The sequence below is a fragment of the Crocuta crocuta genome, unplaced genomic scaffold (genome assembly GCF_008692635.1).
Source record: "Crocuta crocuta isolate KB4526 unplaced genomic scaffold, BGI_CrCroc_1.0 scaffold267, whole genome shotgun sequence".
NCBI classification, from domain to species: domain Eukaryota; kingdom Metazoa; phylum Chordata; class Mammalia; order Carnivora; family Hyaenidae; genus Crocuta; species Crocuta crocuta.
In genome coordinates, this window is record NW_027531899.1 from 3,045,739 (window position 1) to 3,064,713 (window position 18,975).

At 39.2% G+C, this 18,975-nt stretch overlaps 2 protein-coding genes across 3 annotated transcripts in view; one reads left to right on the plus strand and one right to left on the minus strand.

The window, feature by feature from the left end:
- ZNF790 (zinc finger protein 790) overlaps positions 1-3,401 on the plus strand; it is a 33,959-nt gene extending 30,558 nt beyond the window's left edge. The window contains exon 7 of the mRNA XM_077773736.1: positions 3,309-3,401. Within this exon, the coding sequence (XP_077629862.1) occupies positions 3,309-3,312 (4 nt within the window). The 3' untranslated portion in view covers positions 3,313-3,401. The remainder of the gene's footprint in view (positions 1-3,308) is intronic.
- A 2,556-nt stretch (positions 3,402-5,957) lies between these two features.
- Positions 5,958-18,975, minus strand: part of ZFP30 (ZFP30 zinc finger protein) — a 48,906-nt gene continuing 35,888 nt past the window's right edge. The window contains exons 2-5 of one of the 2 annotated variants that reach the window (XM_077773699.1): positions 18,829-18,916; positions 16,582-16,708; positions 15,154-15,252; positions 5,958-9,169 (exon numbers count right to left, since the gene is read on the minus strand). In XM_077773699.1, coding sequence (XP_077629825.1) covers positions 7,476-9,169; positions 15,154-15,252; positions 16,582-16,708; positions 18,829-18,916 — 2,008 coding nt within the window. In that variant the 3' untranslated portion in view covers positions 5,958-7,475. The remainder of the gene's footprint in view (positions 9,170-15,153; positions 15,253-16,581; positions 16,709-18,828; positions 18,917-18,975) is intronic. The other variant, XM_077773705.1, reaches the window with a different exon arrangement.

An 18,975-nucleotide genomic window follows, 5' to 3' on the forward strand; every position in this document is an offset into this window, starting at 1 on the left:
ACTCAAATTCCTTCTATAAGAAACTAAAAAAAGAACAAAACAATGCAAAGTGAACATAAGGAAGGAAATAAATATAAAGAGCTTAAAATCAATGAAATTGTAAACAGGAAAACAATACAGAAAAATAACCCAAAATCTCATCTTTGAAAAGATCAATGAAATTGATAAACTTCTAGCAAGACTGCTATCAGAAATGTAGGAGAATATTAGTAAAAGTCCAGCAAATGGTAGGATAATAAGAGAGCATCATGAGCAATTCTACTCACAGAAACTCAACAACTTAGAAGAAATGGACCACCTCTCTCTTTTTTTTTAATCAGCAAAATGATTTATTATCCCAAGTGAACCTCTCAAATACATGTTGTTTTTTGGTTGTTTTTTTTTTGTTTGTTTTGTTTTTTTTACAAATAGTTTATTGTCAAGTTGGTTTCCATATAACACCCAGTACTCAGCCCAAGTGCCCTCCTCCACGCCCATCTCCCCCCCTCCCCCCACACCCATCAGTCCTCAGTTTGTTCTCAGCATACAAGAGTCTCTCATGGTTTGCCTCTCTCCCTCTCCCCCACCATTTCCTCCCTTCTTCTCCCCCATGGTCCTCCGTCAAGTTCCTCTTAATCCTCCTATACGTGCAAACATATGGTATTTGTCCTTCTCTGCCTGACTTATTTCGCCCACCATAACACCTTCAAGGTCTCTCCATGTTGCTACACATGGCCAGATTTCATTCTTTCTCATTGCCATGTAGTATCCCATCGTAGAGATAAACCATATCTTCTTGATCCATTTGTCGTTGATTGACACAGGCTCTTTCCATGTTTTGGCTATTGTTGAGAGTGCTGCTATGAACATTGGGGTACATGTGCTCCTATGCATCAGCATGAAATGGACCATCTCTTGTAAACCGTGAACTAATTCATTCACCCAAGATGAAGTAAATAATGTGAATAGTAAAGTACAATTACATAAGAAATTATATTCATAGTTTAGTTTGTTTCTAATTTTAAAATAGCTTTATTGAGATATAATTTACATTCCACATACTTTACCCTTTTATAATGTACTATTCAGGGGTGCCTGGGTGGCTCAGTCAGTTAAGCATCTGACTTCAGCTCAAGTCATGATTTCACAGCTCATGGGTTTGAGCCCCAAATCCGGCTGTGTGCTGACAGCTCAGAGCCTGGATCCTGCTTCAGATTCTGTGTCTCCCTCTCTCTCTGCCCCTTCCCCCCACCCCACGCTCTGTCTCTGTCTCTGTCTCTCTCTCTCAAGAATAAACATTTAAAAAATTTTAAATGTGCTATTCAATAATTTTTGGTATATTACATCACCAGCTGTTTACAAGCTGTAAAATATATACAGCATAAAATTGCCATTTTCACCATTTTTAAATCTACAATTCAGTGACACTAGTTATGTTCACATTGTTGTGCAACTATCACTGCTATTTTTTTAACCTTTCCATCACCTCAAACAGAAACTCTAACCATTAATCAATAACTCCCCAATAACTTCTAATCTACTTTCTGTCTCTATGAACTTGCCTATTCTTGATATTTCATATAAGTGGAAACATACAATATTTGTGTCTGGCTTATTTTACTTAATGTAATGTTTTCAACACCAATCCATATTGTAGCAGGAATTTCATTTCTTTTTGTGCCTGAATAATATTCCAGTGTGCGTATATACTACATTTTGTTGATCTAGTCTGTTGTCAGACACTTAAGTTATTTCTACATTATGAATATTGCTGCAAGAAACATTCGTGTATAAGTATCTATTCAAATCACTACTTTCAATTCCTTTAATACCTGAGTGGAGTTGTTGGTTCATATGGGAATTCCATATTTAGCTTTTGAGGAACCACCAAATTATTTTTCATAGCAGCTGCATCATGTCTAGCAATATCTGAGCATCCCAATTGTTCCATAGCCTCATCAACAGTTGTTATTTTTCAGTTTTTAAGATGGGCATCCTAGGGTCTCCTGGGTGGCTTGTCGGTTAAGCCTCTGACTTCTGCTCAGGTCATGATTTCACAGTTGGTGAGTGCAAGCCCCTCATTGGGCTCTCTGCTGTCAGCACAGAGCCTGCTTTGGATCCTCTGTCTCCCATTCTTTCTGCCTTCCCCCTGCCTCAAAAACTTTTTTCTTTTTTTACATTTATTTATTTTTGAGAGACAGAGTGAGATAGAGTGTGAGCGGAGAAGGGGCAGAGAGAGAGACACAGAATCCAAAGCAAGCTCCAGGTTCTGAGCAATCATTCAGCACAGAGCCTGATGCAGGGTCGAACCCATGAACCATGAGATCATGACCTGAGCCAAAGTCAGGCACTTAACTGACTGAGCCACCCAGGCGCCCCCCAAAATAAAAACACTTAAAAATATATATAAAATAGGGGCACCTGGGTGGCTTAGTCGGTTAAGCGTCCGACTTTCGCTTAGGTCATGATCTCGCGGTTCGTGNCTCCACAACTTCTTACAGCTTTTTCAACATATTTAAGACAGTTGATTTCGTTTCTTCATTCATCTGGTGATGGACACTTGGGATGTTGGTTTTAGGTGCATATATGCTTATGATTGTTATGTCTTCTTGATGGATTAGCCCTTTTTTGATGATAAAGTGTACCTCTTTGTCTCTGGTAATTTTGTCTTAATGTCTCTTTGATCTGATAGTATAGCTATTCCAGTTCTGTTATGGTTGCTGTTTGCATGGTATATCTTTTTCTGTCCTTTTGTTTTGAAATTTGATGTTTGAATCTAAAATGTATCTCTTGTATCCAGTATATTGTTGAATATTTTTAAATTCTCTGCCAATCTCCACCTTTACCTGGGGCCCTGTATTACTCTTTCTCACCCCCAGGAAGAAGCAGGCAGTCTGTTATTTTTGCCCACCCACTCTGTGCTGAGCTGGGAATGGGGGGTTGTGGCATCTATCAGTTGAAACCATTGTTTCTGTTCCCCCAAGGTGGGTAGACTATGCCAGACCTCTCAGAGCTCTAAGACTAAGTCAAATCCCAGGTCATTAGATGGCCCCAGCAACACTGGAGGGCTGGACACGCAGATCAACTCTTTTCTTCCCCACGAGGAAGCTGAGGGTTGAGATTTTTCATCTGCTTGCTTTGTGTTAAATAGAGGTAAGGATTAATGGTATCCACCAGCCCAACCCACCATCTCTATTATCTACGCAGTGGCTAGATTTTACTGGACCTGTCAGAACTCCACAACCGGCAAGACCTAAGTCAGTGTTCTGGGAGCTCCTTCACGAAATGTGAGGTATAGAATGTATAAAATGTCCCCTTCCCTCCCCTAGGTGAAGCTGGTAGCCAGGAGCCTCTCACTGATCATATGATGTTGCACCGATGTCGCACCATGTGCCTGGATTCTGGTGGAATGGTGTCCCATATCTCCCTGTGGGTTTTGATGAGTTTGCCTTTGCATTCTTCCTGGGTGCAGAAACCTTTACTCAGTTTTTGTATTTCTCACAAAGGAAGTTTTTCCATGAATTGCTGTATCAGTGTGTTTGTTGGAGGAAAGAGGGCCCAGGACATCCAACTCTACCATCTTGCTCATAATTTCATTTACACAGAACCTGCTTTAGTTTGTCCACAGGTCACTGAGGCCCTTTTCTTTCAGTATTTTTTCTCTCTGTGCTTCATTTTTCCAAGCATATTTTCAAATTTACTGAATTTTTCCTTCCTCTGTATTTAATCTCCAATAAAATTTTCTTCTCAGATATTTTTCTTTTCTAGATGTTTGATTCTGTATCCTCTGTATCTGTCCTCATTATTTTGTGGATTTAAAAAATTCTTAACGAGGGGCACCTGGGTGGCTCGGTTGGTTAAGTGTTTGACTTCGGCTCAGGTCATGATCTCACAGAGAATGAGCCCCGTGTTGGACTCCATTGCTGAGTGTGGAGCCTACTTGGGATTCTGTCTGTCTCTCTCTCTCTCCCTCTGCCCCTCCCTACTCGCTCATTCTCTCTCTCAAAATAAGTAAATAAACATTAAAAAATATGTGATGATGTAGGTTATCTATATTTGAATTGAAAAATAAAAATAAAAACATGTGATGGGTATATGTTGGTTCATTTTACTATTCTATTTTTGTTGTTTGGTATGTGCTACACTAGAAAGTTAAAATAAAACAAGTTACAGATGAAGTGGGTAGCTATCCCATTAAAACATACTTTTGTTAGATTCAAATACAGACCATATTTGAGAACAGAAGGAAACATCACAAGATAAAAACCAAAGTTTTAACAGTAGATGGATGAGAGATAGTGAATGTGATTCTTTTTAACTTGCACTACATCTCTAGGGTAAACTTTGTTATGTAACTTTATAAGAGGAATGTGGTGACTCTTGAAAAGAATTGTATGTATGTAGGGGAAATAAACCTTAATTTGAACAAGTGTGATGGTATCAATATACCTTCAAGTAGCAACTAAAGCAGTATAACAACCACAGCTTGTTAGTCTTTATGAATTCTTTGATTAGTGTACATTCCTATCCCCTCACCATTACCTCAATAGGGATGCTCTTAGTTTCAAAATGATTTATGAAATAAACATAAAGTACTGAGATAATTAATACTCATTCAAGTTTCACATTAAACAATCTTTTTTTAAACTTTTTATTTTGAGAGAGAGACAGCACAAGTGTGGGAGGGGCAGAGAGAGAGGGAGACAGAGAATCCCAAGCAGGCTCCTCGTGTGGAACTTTGGGCTCAAATTCAAGAAACTGTTGAGATCATGACCTGAGGCAAGGCCAAGAGTCTGACGCTTAACTGACTGAGCCACCCAGGCACCCCTAAACAATCTTGTAACAAACAACATCAAGAATAAAAAATCTAACTAAATCGATCTAGATGATGAGAGAATAGGGACAAGGTTGTGAAAACTTGAACTAGAGGGACTCTCCGTGTATAGTGTACTGATTAATTTTAGAACTCCCAAATACTGCACCACCCACCAAATTTAATTTCCATGCCTTAAATTTTCTCTTGTAACTATTCTTTTTGGTCAGCAATGGATTTCTCAAAGTGTGTTAATAATCTGAATATAGTAAATATTATGGAGGGGCAAGAATTTATGGTCAGGACTGGGAAACAGTGTGTTGAACAATGGTAATATTTTCTTTATTGCAGGTCTTCTCTCTACCTTTTATTTTGGCTTGTTCAAACTGTAATTCATTGGCCAGTAAGGGAATTTGGTTATGTGCCAAAATATGCAATGAGACAGTCTTCTCCAATGGTATTTTGGAGATTATTACCTCTTGAACATATTTTGGAGAGTCTGGTTCAGTGTATTTTCTGCTAATATCCAAATATGTTATATGACAAATATATGTTAATGACTTGTGATCAATGTAGCAAATAATATTTTACTTGCATTTCATTATTTACATTTTCTTTAAATTCAGTTTGATAATGTCAGTTTGTCCAATGTCAGCAGGGAATGCATGATTGCATTAGCATCACAGCAGTTACTCTAATGATTCAATAGAGTTTTAATGCTCTCAGGTTTTTTTTTGGTTTTTTTTTTTGCACTTTTAAAAATGGATTGGATTTTTAAAAATTATAATTTTGTAGTATAAATGTTAAACAAGTGTTTTTCAGGGGCGCCTGGGTGGCTCAGTCGGTTCAGCGTCCGACTTCGGCTCAGGTCATGATCTCACGGTTCGTGGGTTCAAGCCCCGCATCGGGCTCTGCTGACAGCTAGCTCAGAGCCTGGAGCCTGTTTCAGATTCTGTGTCTCCCTCTTTCTCTGACCCTCCCCTGTTCATGCTGTTTCTCTCTCTCTCTTTCTCGGAAATAAATAAAAAAACATTTAAAAATTTAAAAAAAAAGTGTTTTTCAGAAAGGGGATAATGAACAGTATTAAGCTGTGAAAGACAACGGAGTGGGCTGTAGTGTTTATTACAGACCGTGTAATAGAAAACAGCAGAGTGCATCACATGTACAAAATTAGTATTATTTTGAGAACCTCTGTTTTAATTATTCTATCAATGATTTTTATTTTACTTTTATTACTATCATTTTACCAATTGTTTTGTGTCCATTATATCCTAACAAACTTATTTATATCATAATATCTGTTTCTTGAAGTGTAGAACAAAAAGACAATTCATACTTTATAATGTTCAAAATCATTACATGCACAGGGGTGCCTGGGTGGCTTGGTCAGTTAAGCGTCCAACTCCAGCTCAAGTCATGATTTCACAGTTCATGGGTTTGAGCCCTGCATTGGACTCTGTGCTGACAGCTCAGAGCCTGGAGCCTGCTTCAGATTCTGTGTCTCCCTCTCTGTCTGCCTCTTCCCTGCTCATGCTCTGCTTCTCTCTCTCTAAAATAAATACACATTAAAAATTTTTAAAGGGGGCGCCTGGGTGGCTCCGTTGGTTAGATGTCAGACTTCAGCTCAGATCATGACCTCACGGTTTGTGGGTTCAAGCCCTGTGTCGGGCTCTGTGCTGACAGCTAGCTCAGATCCTGGAGCCTGTCTTCGGATTCTGTGTCTCCCTCTCTCTCTGACCATCACCCCCCCCCACTCCTGCTCCTGCTGTCTCTATCTCTCTCTCAAAAATAAATAAAACACTAAAAAAAAATTTTTTTATCATTACATACAGAAACATATCTGCTAGTTACTTGTTTACTGGTCTTTAAATATTTTATATTATTCTGAAGTCTTTGAGAGAAATCAAGTAGATGGTTTAAGGTGATTTAAAATACATTTGGGAAAACTGCTCAGGACATTTGAATGAGCTGGAAACATATTATCATTTTTCCCACTTAAAATAATGGAAGTAGGCTCTGAAATGTGGGCATCTGAAAGTTTACTGTTCAACATATTATCAGATACAGATAATGAGAAAAAACTGTAGTTGGTAAACTTTGTTTTGACTTCTCATTTAAGACAGTAATAATTTGAAAATGTAGTAAAATGACTTCTGCTTTTGGAATTTGCTGTAGAAAAATGACCTCTGCTTGATTTTATTAAAAAAAAAAACAACTCTACAACTCTAAAGGAATTTCTTTCATAGTTTGTTTGCAGTATGAATTATCTGGTGCAGCAAAATTTATGAGTTCTAAAATGGAGGCTCTCCTGCCTTTATTATATTCTAAAGCTTCTGTCACAGAATAAATTACCTGGTGTTCAACAAAAGATAGACCAGACCAAACCAAAACAAGAAACAGAAAGGGCTATATGGTGAGTTCAAACTCCATGTTGGACTCTGTGCTGGACATGAAGCCTACTTTTAAAATAAAAAAATAAAAATGAAAATGAAAATAAATGTTTAATGTGTTCCAGAAGTTATTGCTGCATTCATTAATATAGGCTTTCTAAAAATGAGTTGACTATGAGCACAAGCAAAAGGATGTTCTAATTCATTACAAACATAATATGAGTTCTCTGATGTTCTAGAGGTGTTGAATACAGTTGAAGCCTTTTTTATATTAAATCATATTCAAAGCTTTTTCAATTATGAAGCCTCATATGTTGAGTAAGTTGTGAATGACGTCTAAAGTCTTTACCACAATGGACACAGGCATAAGGTTTCTCACCAGTATGGATCCTTTGATGTAGAGTAAGTTCTGAGCCACGACTAAAGGCCTTCCCACATTCCTTACATTCATAGGGTTTCTCACCAGAATGAGTTCTTAGATGTTCAGTAAGATGTGAGCCACGAATAAAGGCCTTCCCACACTGCTGACATTCATAGGGTTTTTCACCTCTATGAATTCTCTGGTGCTCACTAAGTTGTGAGCCATAAATAAATGCCTTGTCACATTCCTTACATTTGTAGGGTTTCTCACCTGTATGAATTCTCTGGTGATATGTAAGTTGTGTGGCACGAAAAAAGGTTTTCCCACATTCCTTACATTCATAATGCTTCTCACCATGAATTTTCTCATGTTGAGTAAGATATGCACCACGAATAAAAGCCTTTCCACACTCCTTACATTCAAAGGGTTTCTCACCTGTATGAATTCTTTGATGTTCACTAAGCTGTTTTCCACAAATAAAGGCCTTCTCACATTCTTTACATTTGTAGGGTTTTTCACCTGTGTGAATTCTCTGATGTTGAGTAAGATTAGAATTAGAAATAAAAGCTTTTCCACATTCTTTGCATTTATAGGGTCTTTCACCTGTATGAACTCTCAGATGGTAAGTAAGTTGTGAGCCACGAAAAAAGGCCTTCCCACATTCTTTACATTCATAGGGTTTCTCACCTGTATGGATTCTCTGATGTTCATTAAGTTGGGAGGCACATAAAAAGGACTTCCCACATTCTTTACATCTGTAAGGCTTTTCACCAGTATGAACCCTTTGATGATAAGTAAGGTGTGAACCAAGAATGAAGGCCTTTCCACATTCCTTACACTCATAAGGTTTCTCACCACTATGAATTCTCTGATGGTAAGTAAGTTGAGAGCCAAGAATAAAGGACTTTCCACATTCCTTGCATTCATAGGGTTTTTCACCACTATGAATTCTCTGATGGAGAGTATATTGTGAACAATAACTAAAGGCTTTTCCACATTTCTTACATTCATATGGTTTCTCTCTTGTATGAACTCTCTGATGTTCAGTGAGCTGTGAACCACGAATAAAAGCTTTCCCACATGCCTTACACTGATAAGGTTTTTCATTAGTATGAATTTTCTGATGTTGAATCAGATCAGAACTACGACCAAACGCCTTCCCACATTCCATACACTCATAAGGCTTTTCACCATTCTGAATCTTCTGATGTTGCATATAGGTTGGCTTTTTGCTGAAGATCTTCCTACGTTTCTTAACTTCAGAGTGTTTTTCTTTATTATGGCTTTTCTCATGTTGAGTAAGGCATGACAGGTAGCTGAAAGCTCGTTTACATTCCTTACATTTGTACAATTTTTCCTTGGCAAGATTTATATGATGAAGAGTAGGTGACACAGAATGGCTCTGGGTGGCCTTTTCTCCACAGGTAATTTTCATGTGCATGTAAAGTGCTTCCTGACCTCTCTGCTGATCCTCAAATTTACCTTTGCCCTCCATATTATCTGTAAGACCATTGTAATCAAAGTTATGGCTGATAGATTTCCTCATATTCTCCCACTGCAGTGATTCCATTTCATAAGCTCCCTTTTCTGGAGATGACTTTTTGGTCTCCCAACTGGGTTCCAAGTCTGTAAGATAACAAGAAAGCAAATTCCTGCCTTTTTTTTTTTTTTTTTACAAGGGGAAATGAAACTTCTAAAATAAAAATGATAGGTAAAATAAAAATTCTGGTAAGAACAGAATGACTTACACAGTGCTGAAATATTTTGTGCAATTAAAAGACAAAAGGAGAACACATAGAATGAGGGGAGTTTATAGGGAGCAAAGTAATTAGGAAAACAGTTTAAGTGCATGGTTCTCAAACTTTGGAGTGGATCAGAATCCAATCAAAGAAGCTTATAACATAACAAAAACACTCCCCTATAAACATTCAATCAAATGTCTAGTTAAATATCTAATCTACCAACAAGTCCTACTGCCTCTCTAATAAAGCTTATTGAGGGGCACGTGGGTGGCTCTGTTGGTTTAGTGTCCGGTGTCGGCTCGGATCATGATCTCACCTGGGTTTGAGCCCCACATCAGGCTCAGGGCTGACAGCTCAAGGCCTGGGTCCTGCTTCAGATTCTCTGTCTCCCTCTCTTTCTGCCCCTCCCCCACTCATGTTCAGTTCCTTTCTCTCTCTCAAAAATAAACATTAAACAAGTTTTTTTTTTAATTTATCAACTATCTGACCACATCCACTACTATCACCCGAGGCCAGGCCACCTGTAAATGTCCCCGCAATCTGTTCTTCACATAGCACCTAAAGGAATTCCTTTAAAATGTAATTCATATCACCTTACTCCCCTGTAAAAATCTTCTCAGAGTTTACCATCTTAGAATAATATCCTAAATTCTTACTTATGGCTCACAAGACCTTACTATGGGCCACAGACTCGACATGAGTTTGCCCTTGGCCACTTATCTGATGTCATCTCTTGCCACTCCTAATTATTCATTTTATTCTCACAACAATGGCTTCCTTGCTGTACAAAAATACCAAGTGTATACCTCTGTGTTTACATTTAAGAATGCTCTTTTCCCTCTTTCACTTCAGTTTTCCATTCAAATGTCACATTATCAAAACATCCAATATAGAATTGCACCTATATTGCATTTATCAATAATGGATATACTATTTTTTAAAAGTTTGTTCCTTGTCTATCTTCCCCATGCTTAATCAAAACAATGACTTTGTTTCATTCTCTGCTTTATTTCTAGTACCTAGAGCCATTACTGAACACTCAGCATTTGTCAGCAACTTTAAAAATGCATATTTTCTTTCATTTATCATCTTCCCAGATGCTTCTGATATAAAAAAAATTGAGAATACTACTTAAAACCTTTCAATGGCTTACCCCTTTGTACTTCAAATAAAATCCAAATTCCTGTTCAAAGCTTAAAAGCTTCTGCATGATTCATTCCTTGATTACCTTTCTAACCTCATTTTGAACCACTACTATCTTCAGAAACAATGCTCTAACTTTACTGACTTTATTGACGTTCCTGGAACATATAAAATCCTTTTCCATTTCAGACTCTTACATGCTGTTCCATCCGCCAGGAATGCTCTCTGCATGGCCAGTTCCTTTTTGTCAGAAATGCCCTAACTGAAAAGGCAACTGCTCAGAAAGACTAGTCCTGAAAACTCTAGTTGGGTCCATGATTTATCTTATTCTCTCATTTATCTGATTCTCTATATCTGTCATATAATTCTTATATGTAGAAGAACAATACCTAATGTGACTGGAACAGCAGCCACAGTCTCTGAAAACAATGCACATAGGCTGTAGAGTGTAATAGAGGATGGTGTTGAGAAAGGAAATAAACATAAATCAGTAAAGTCAAGATTAAACAGTCTTTAGAAATGAGTCAAAAATCTGAGGAAAACACACTTTTGTTGAAAAGCAGAAAGAACTGTAAATAACAACAAAAACAAAAAACCCCACACAACTCAGTTTATCATCAACTCATGTCAGCAAAATGTACTAGGATGAGAGTACCTAGCTTTTTACTTTGTTTTTGTCAGAGAAGCACAATATCGTTTACAAAACACTAGGAAAGAACCCAATTGGAATAGGTGATCAAAGGAACAGTATAAGGAACCAAATAAATCCAGTTTAGGTCCCAAACTGCTCTCCATCTTATAGTAACATGATTAAATAGTTCTTTTTTTATTTTTATTTTTTGATGTTTATTTATTTTTGACAGAGAGACAGAGCACAAGTGGGGGAGGGGCAGAGAGAGAGGGAGACACAGAATCTGAAGCAAAATCCAGGCTCTGCAGCTCAGAGCCCAACATGGGACTCGAACTCACTGACCACAAGAGATCATGACCTGAGCTGAAGTTGGACACTCAACCGACTGAGCCACCCAGGGGCCCCTAAATAGTTCCTTTTACTGTCATTAAATTAATGAAAGAAAAAAAATACAAAAGGGGTGATGGCTGAAAATGACAAAATGGAGTCTGAAAAGCAGAAGTCATTTTGGGAAGCCTCTTTCATTCTTGCCCCCCTCAACTCTGGCTGAATTGATCTTCTGAATCACTCTTGAATCTGTTTTCCTTATCCCCAAAGTCATTACCAACACTAGAGAGCCCAGAGCACCTCTCGTGTGAAGCAGAACAATAATCCCCTCAGTCATGTCCTGAGTTCCTTTCTTCTAATCTCCATCTGGCAGTCAAAAGTGATATATTAAATATGTAAATCACATTATGTCACTGTCCTACTTAAGATTCTTCATTAGCTTGCAAATGCTTTGGGGACAAAATTCAAAGAAAGATAAGAAATACATGTTATATTACGGTCAAGTACACACCCACAAACATAAACAAAACGAACAGGTCATCAAATAATCTATCTCTGCTACATGTGATGCATTCTGATATTTTTAAAAATTTTCTCTTCTGTGTTATTTAATTTAAGAAACAAAACTAAACTGGGGCACCTAGGTGGCTCAGTTGGTTGAGGATCCAACTTTGGTTCAGGTCATGATCTCATGGTTCATGAGTCTGAGCCCCACATTGGGCTCTGTGCTGACAGCTCAGAGCCTTGAGCCTGCTTCGGATTGTGTCTCCCTCTCTCTCTGCCCTCTTCTGCTTGTGCTCTCTCTCTCTCAAAAATAAATAAATATTTTTTTTAAAAACCCAAAAAATAAAAACAAATACTGTTCACAACCTACCAGGTCATTTTTATAATCCCTAAGTTTCTGCCTGGCCTAGACCCTGCCAGATTCTCCAAATTCACAACTGGCACCCTTTCGTCACTAGGCTCTAATTACAAAAGCCTTCTTTGAACACCAAGCTGCATCTTCCTATGGCCTTCAGGACACCATTCCCTCTGCCCGGAATGCTCTTCTCTCTACCCTGTCTCCCTACTGCTTTACATCCTTTCAGGGTTCATCTTTTCACATATCTTTGCTATTCCTCCAAAGCCCTCCCCAATCCCAGACTCCAGCAATGCCGCCCCTGCTATTCTCTCTTATACTAAGATAGCCACAGGTCATGGTCTCATGGTCGTGAAACTGAGCCTCCAACTGGGCTCTGCACTGAGCATGGATCCTGCTTGGGACTCACTCTCTCTCTCTCTCTCTCTCTCTCTCTGAAACTGAGCCTCCAACTGGGCTCTGCACTGAGCATGGATCCTGTTTGGGACTCACTCTCTCTCTCTCTCTCTATCTCTCTCTCTCTCTCCCCCCTCTCTCTGCCCCTTCCACCCCTCCCCCATCTCTCCATGCTCTCTCGCTCTCTATCAAAATAAATAAATAAATAATAAAAACATTTTTAAAAAAAGACAGCTACTCTACCCACTAGCAGGCCCCCATAGCTTTGGATGCTGGTAAGACTGCCACATCCTGCTCTTAATGCTGGCTTCTCCTAGGAGGTCTTGACTTCCATAAACTCTCAATGTGACAGTCCCGCTACCTTTAGTTTATGACAGCAATAAGTACTCACCTTCCCCAAAGAAACTACTCCAAGATCAATTCTATAATGCTTGACATCTCTGGGTATCCCTATATTCCTGAAAAGCCCTGGCTTCCTGCATCCTTGTTCATCAGTAGGACTCTCATCCCATTCCAGGTCTAGACATCTTTTATTGTGACTCAGTGTTCTATTGCTCTCTGATCAGTAGGGCTCCAGGAACTCACAGTATACTTTCTGCAAATATTCTACAACCTCAGCTTCCCTCCCTCTGCGTATTCTCTTCACCTCTTGCTCTGATTGCAACCTTGAGCACACTGCTTCCCAGAAGCACCGTTTTCCTCCACCTCACTCCACCTATCATCCCTTGCAGTAGACATAACAGACCTTGTTATTTCCAGTTAGGACAATACCTCCCCAAACCCAATTCCAGTAACCATCCTTTTTGACCACAACTACCCATATTTCCAGATCACTTACTCTCGTACCATCTCTCCAATATTTATCTCCACCTTAAAGACTCTCCTTCAAAATCAAAACAAAACAACTTCACCTTTGATCCTGGGTTCACCCTGTAGCTCCCCTCCATTTACTGTACGCCTTCCTGGTAAAACTTCTCAAAAGAGAGGTCTGTATTTCCTATTAATGTTTTTCCCCCTTTGTCTCCCACCCTCATAACTGACATTTTTGCCATGTTTGCTTCCAGGATTTTTTTTCTTGCACTTTTATGCAGGTGATATAATTCCACATATACAAACTTGAGTCGTACTTCTTTGTCCTAATTATTAGGACACCATTATAAAAAGCTTCTAATATATTTTAAAACTCTATTTGTGCTTTTGAGAATTTCCCAAATGGGCCCTCAACATTGCCTGGTGAGTTAAGTCATTGCCCCACAACAGTTTTTATTGTTGGTTTATTTCTTCCCAACTGTCTGTTTAATCCTCTACAATCAGGTTTTTATTTCTCTCATTTCCAAACTTACTCTGACTGGGTCACCACTACTCTTTGTCTTGCTACATCCAGTGGCCGGGTCTCATCCTTCATCCTAGTTGAACTCGTAGCAGCATCTATCATAGTTAACTACTCTCTCCACTTGGTTCCAAGGATTATGCATTCCTCACAATGTCCTACATCATAGGTTACTTAGGTTACCCGTGCATTTCCTTTGCTGGAGCATTTTCCTCTTCTCAACTAAATGTTGGAATGGCCCAAGGTGTAGCCCCTGGACTTTACCTTGCCTTCTATCTAAATCAATTCCCTCCATAATCTCATCTTGCACCATCATCCAGAGATTAACCTCATACCTATCCCTCAGTCCTGACTACCATCCTGCAGGCTTTCAACTACATATCTAAGTTCTCTGTCAAGAATATCTAATGGCTGCCTCCAATGCATAACTCTTGACTTCCTTCTGCAGGCTTCCAAACTCTGATGCCTCTTTCTATCTCTAATACTTCAGCAAATTCTATTAATTGTACCATCAGATATAACCCATTCTCATTACCTTCACATATTAGGCCCCATTCCAAGATACTATCATCTCTAATGTGGACTCCTGAACTAGTCCTCTAACTGGCCTTCCTGCTTTCATTCTTAACCTCATTCTACAGAAGTACCCAGAGTGATCTGTAAACAAAGATCCCTTACTCATCTGCACAAAACCCTCCAATAGCTTCTTAACATACTTAGAATATAATTACATTCCTTGCAATGGCCTACATGGCCTTATGTGATCTGTTCTCTGCCTATTTCTCTGACTTCATCACTAATTTCCATTTTCACTCTCCTTGTTCTAGCCACACTGACCTTCCTGTCTCTCTGCCCCTCCCCTGCTCACACTCTGTCTGTCTCTCTCAAAAATAAATAAATATTAAATAAATAAATAAAAGGATTATCTCTAGAAGAAATCAAAGATAACTTCCTCATTAAAACGAAAGGGTAATATGAGAGAGGAAGAACGGTAAATGGAAGTTGGAAGGGAAGTTCCTTTGGGAGCTCATATTGATATCACCTTCCTACTAAGACCTTAGACTTCTTTCCACAAGCCTTTGAAGAGAACTTCACGTAAACATCTCCAAGTGCTGCCACCTCACAGACCAGCTGTATTATTATGAGCAATAGCTGTTCCCATGTGATTTGCTCTTTATTCACCTGAGCTCCATCTTCTTGTCATGGCTCTCTTCACCATCCAGGGGTCCTTCCCTTTCTCCAATAAAGAAAACACATCTGGTTTAGGGATCACACATCCAGCTTAAAAGAAAAGAAATGGATATGGTTATGGTCATGGTATAAGAGTCCCAGATTCAAATCCAATCCACTGGTCATCAAAGAAAGACACTGAAGGAAGTGACAGAGGATTTATGTGAAGGTCTGAAGGATGAGAAATAAGAAGGTACACAGTGGAGGGGTGCCTGGGTGGCTCAGTCTGTTGAGCATCTGACTTCGGCTCAGGTCATGATCTCATGGTTTATCAGTTCGAGCCCCGCGTTGGGCTCTGTGTGGAGAGCTCAGAACCTGGAGCCTGCTTTAGATTCTGTGTGTCCCTCTCTCTCTGCCGCTCCCCCCACTCACACTCTGTCTCTCTTTCTCACTCAAAAATAAAGATTTTTAAAAATTATTTTTAAAAAAGGAATGTACACATTGGAGCTATTTTTGTTAGCTAGGATGAAAGAGGAAGTTATTCCAATAAGAGGGCTTAAGACTATCAGCAGAAGGGAGGAGGAGAAGCAAAGGAGAAAAATAATGTGTCTTGTTTTGCAGACCCAACAGTTCCAGCCAAGGAGACACCTAAATAAGTGTTTCACCTGACAGTCCCTTGCTAAGTGTGTCTAGCCCATTAGCCCCTTATGTGAGCCAGTTTGAGCCAGAATAGAACTAAGGACCTGCACAGAAGCCCCCCTGAGCTGACCTTAAGTTACCTTAGCTCCTTATAATAATAAGAGCTCCTTCAGGGCACCAGGGTGGCTCAGTCAGTTAAGCATCTGACTCTTGATTTCAGCTCAGGTCATGATCTTGCAGGGATGAGATCAAGCTCCATGTCAGGCTCCATGCTGAGCAATCGGCCTGCTTGGGATTCTCTCTCCCTCTCTTGCTGTCCCTCTTCCTTCTCTCTCCCTCTCAAAATAAATAAATGAACAATTTTAAAAAATAAAAAAAAGTAAAAAAAAAAGATCTCCTCCTATGAGTGGAGCTTTCCACCATTTTTTGAACATATGATGTACATACTGGCATGTTGACATGATGGACAGGTGCAGTTGAACAAAAAGTGCCTGTACGAGCTCCCTGCCTCCACCCCGATACACTGCATAAAAATTTCCTGTAATAATCCCACAGGGAGTCAGTGCATTCAGACCAATCTCTCTGTCTCTGTAGCAAGTAATACGAAGTTCTTTGCTTTCAACATTTCCCTGGGTTGTGTGCAATTTGGTGCACCCCACACAGTGAACTCCTTGAGCTCGGTTACATTTCTATCTCCAAAACACTCAAACCTTTCTTTAGGGAACAGAAATCAGAAAATCACGAGGAAAAGGGAAGAAAATATGGGAGACAAATTCTGAGTATTGTACAAGATGATCTTACCCAATGAGATCAGGTTGCTGTAGTTCTCCAACATCACATCCCTGTACAAGTCCCTCTGAGTGGAGTTAAGGCATTCCCACTCCTCCTGAGAGAAGTCAATGGCCACATCCCTGAAAGTCACCAACCACTGAAACAACAAATCCATTTACTATTGGTGAAAATATGGCAATGACTTTGAGGTAAAATGAGGAAAGAAAAGAGGGAGGCATGAAGGAAGGGGATGACACAATAAATAGGCCATGGATGAACACCTTGTAACATTAAAAGAAGTTAGGTGCCTGAACTACACTGTCATCAAAGGTACTAAAGACAAAACTTCCAGTGTATAATAGGACAATTCTATTATCCAGGAAAGTCCAGGAATACAGAAGCCCAGATGAATGCAGTTCTCTAATTAAATGAAATATTATTTGCAATCACACAGCATATTAAGCTTTTCAAGTTCTCAAAAAATAATAAATTCTCAACAAATATGAGCTATTTCCTTTTCTTCTCCCCTCAAAGAAAAATATACACAAATGTAATGAAACCTTTCCAAACGATTTTTAACAAATCCTTAGGCTGAAACATAGAATTTGGATATAACTTAAGAATTTTTTAAAGATTGAGGCACCTGGGTAGGTCAGTCAGTTAAGTATCTGACTCTTGATTTTAGCTCAGGTCATGATCTCACAGTTCGTGAGATCGAACCCTGGGTTGGGTGACAGCACAGAGTCTGCTTGGATTCTCTCTCCCTCTCTCTCTGTCCCTCCCCCGCTTATGCATGCACACTCTCTCTTTCTCAAAATAAATAAATATTTTTTAAAAAAGAATGTTTTGAAGATTCGAATTCTTCAAGTCACAATATTATGTCACCGAATATAATTGATATTTCCATTTTATGTATGAAATGATCTGCTTATTTGGGAGTATTTCAATTAAATTCTCTAATGTCTCTTGGGTTCTAAGAATCTGCAATCCTCAAGAGAGTAGTCATCTGGTAGCTTTTATTTCTACTTCCTGTATTCCTAGGCTACAGCAAGCTAATGGATGCCAATCTAGGTGCCTTGGGTATCATTGACACATTCTGGCCAACTCTGAGGTAAACCTGACTACTGATCATCATCTTATTGGTTCTTGGGCAAGAGGGCTGAGGTACATAGAATAACACCCTCCCCAAGATGTCCACATCCGAATCTCCGGAACCTGTGAGTATGTAACCTTATATGACAAATGGGACTTTGTGGATGTGATTGAGGATCTTTAGATGGGAAGATTATCCTGGACTATCTGGCTGGGTCCAATGTAATCATAAGAGTATTTCAAGTGATAGAGGCAGGCAGAAGAGTCAGAGAAGAAGATGTGAAAATGAAAGCAGAGGTCAGAATGACGACTGCTGGCTGTGAAAATGGAAGGCAGCCACAAGCCGAGAAATGCGGGCAGCCTCTAGCAGCTGGAAACAGGCAAGGAAATAGATTCTTCTCTAGAATCTCCAGAAGAACAGAGACCTACCGACACCTTCATTTTTGCCTGTAAAAGTAATTTCAGACATTGACTCCCAGAAGTATAAGATAATAAACTTGTGTTTGTTTTAAGTTACTGAGTTTGTAGTAATTTGTCATGGCATCAACAGGAAAATATGCAAGAGGCAAGATCTCTTCCTTCTCAGGACTCAGTTTACCACCCAATCTTAGAAGCCTTGCAGAAAATATTATCACACACTGAGACTTGGAACACTCAGCAGAAATCTGTCACTTCCAAGTGGGAAACCTAGATTTATAGAGAAGATCAAGTTGTCATGTGTCCCATGTAACTACCTTACCAAACCATTGTACTAATACTGCTCTTAAGGGGACTATTAGTATTAGTAATACTGCTTTTAATACTGCTTCCTTAGGACTCTTGGCAGAAGACTTTGCATGTAAAATATGTAGAATGATCTGGAAAAATACCTAAACACTCTCTGATGAGGGGAAAAGCATTTAGAAAAGAATGGAGCTCTTTGCTAGGGTCAGCCACTGGGATGGGAGAAATTTGGGAGTGATTCCTTCAGGCAGCTAATCAAGGCAGAAAATTTGGGGATAAATAAATCTGATGTTCACATCACACATCACTTCAAGAAGGAAAAATGAGGGGCTCCTTGCTGGCCCAGTCAGAAGAACATTGTAACTCGATCTCAGGGTTGTGAGTTCGAGCCTCATGTTTGGTTCAGAGATTACAAAAAAAAAAAAAAAAGAAAGAAAGAAAGAAAATGAAATAGTAACTCACATGGGACATGATTTTTAGAATTGTCAGGGATGACTGGTTTTCTGAGTTCTTTTCCTGGAGATGTGCAGAGTGTCCAGAGAAGGCAGGGCTGGAGAGAGAAAAAGAAGCCATGAGATTAGACTTGGCTCAGAGCCCACAAAATAAGCA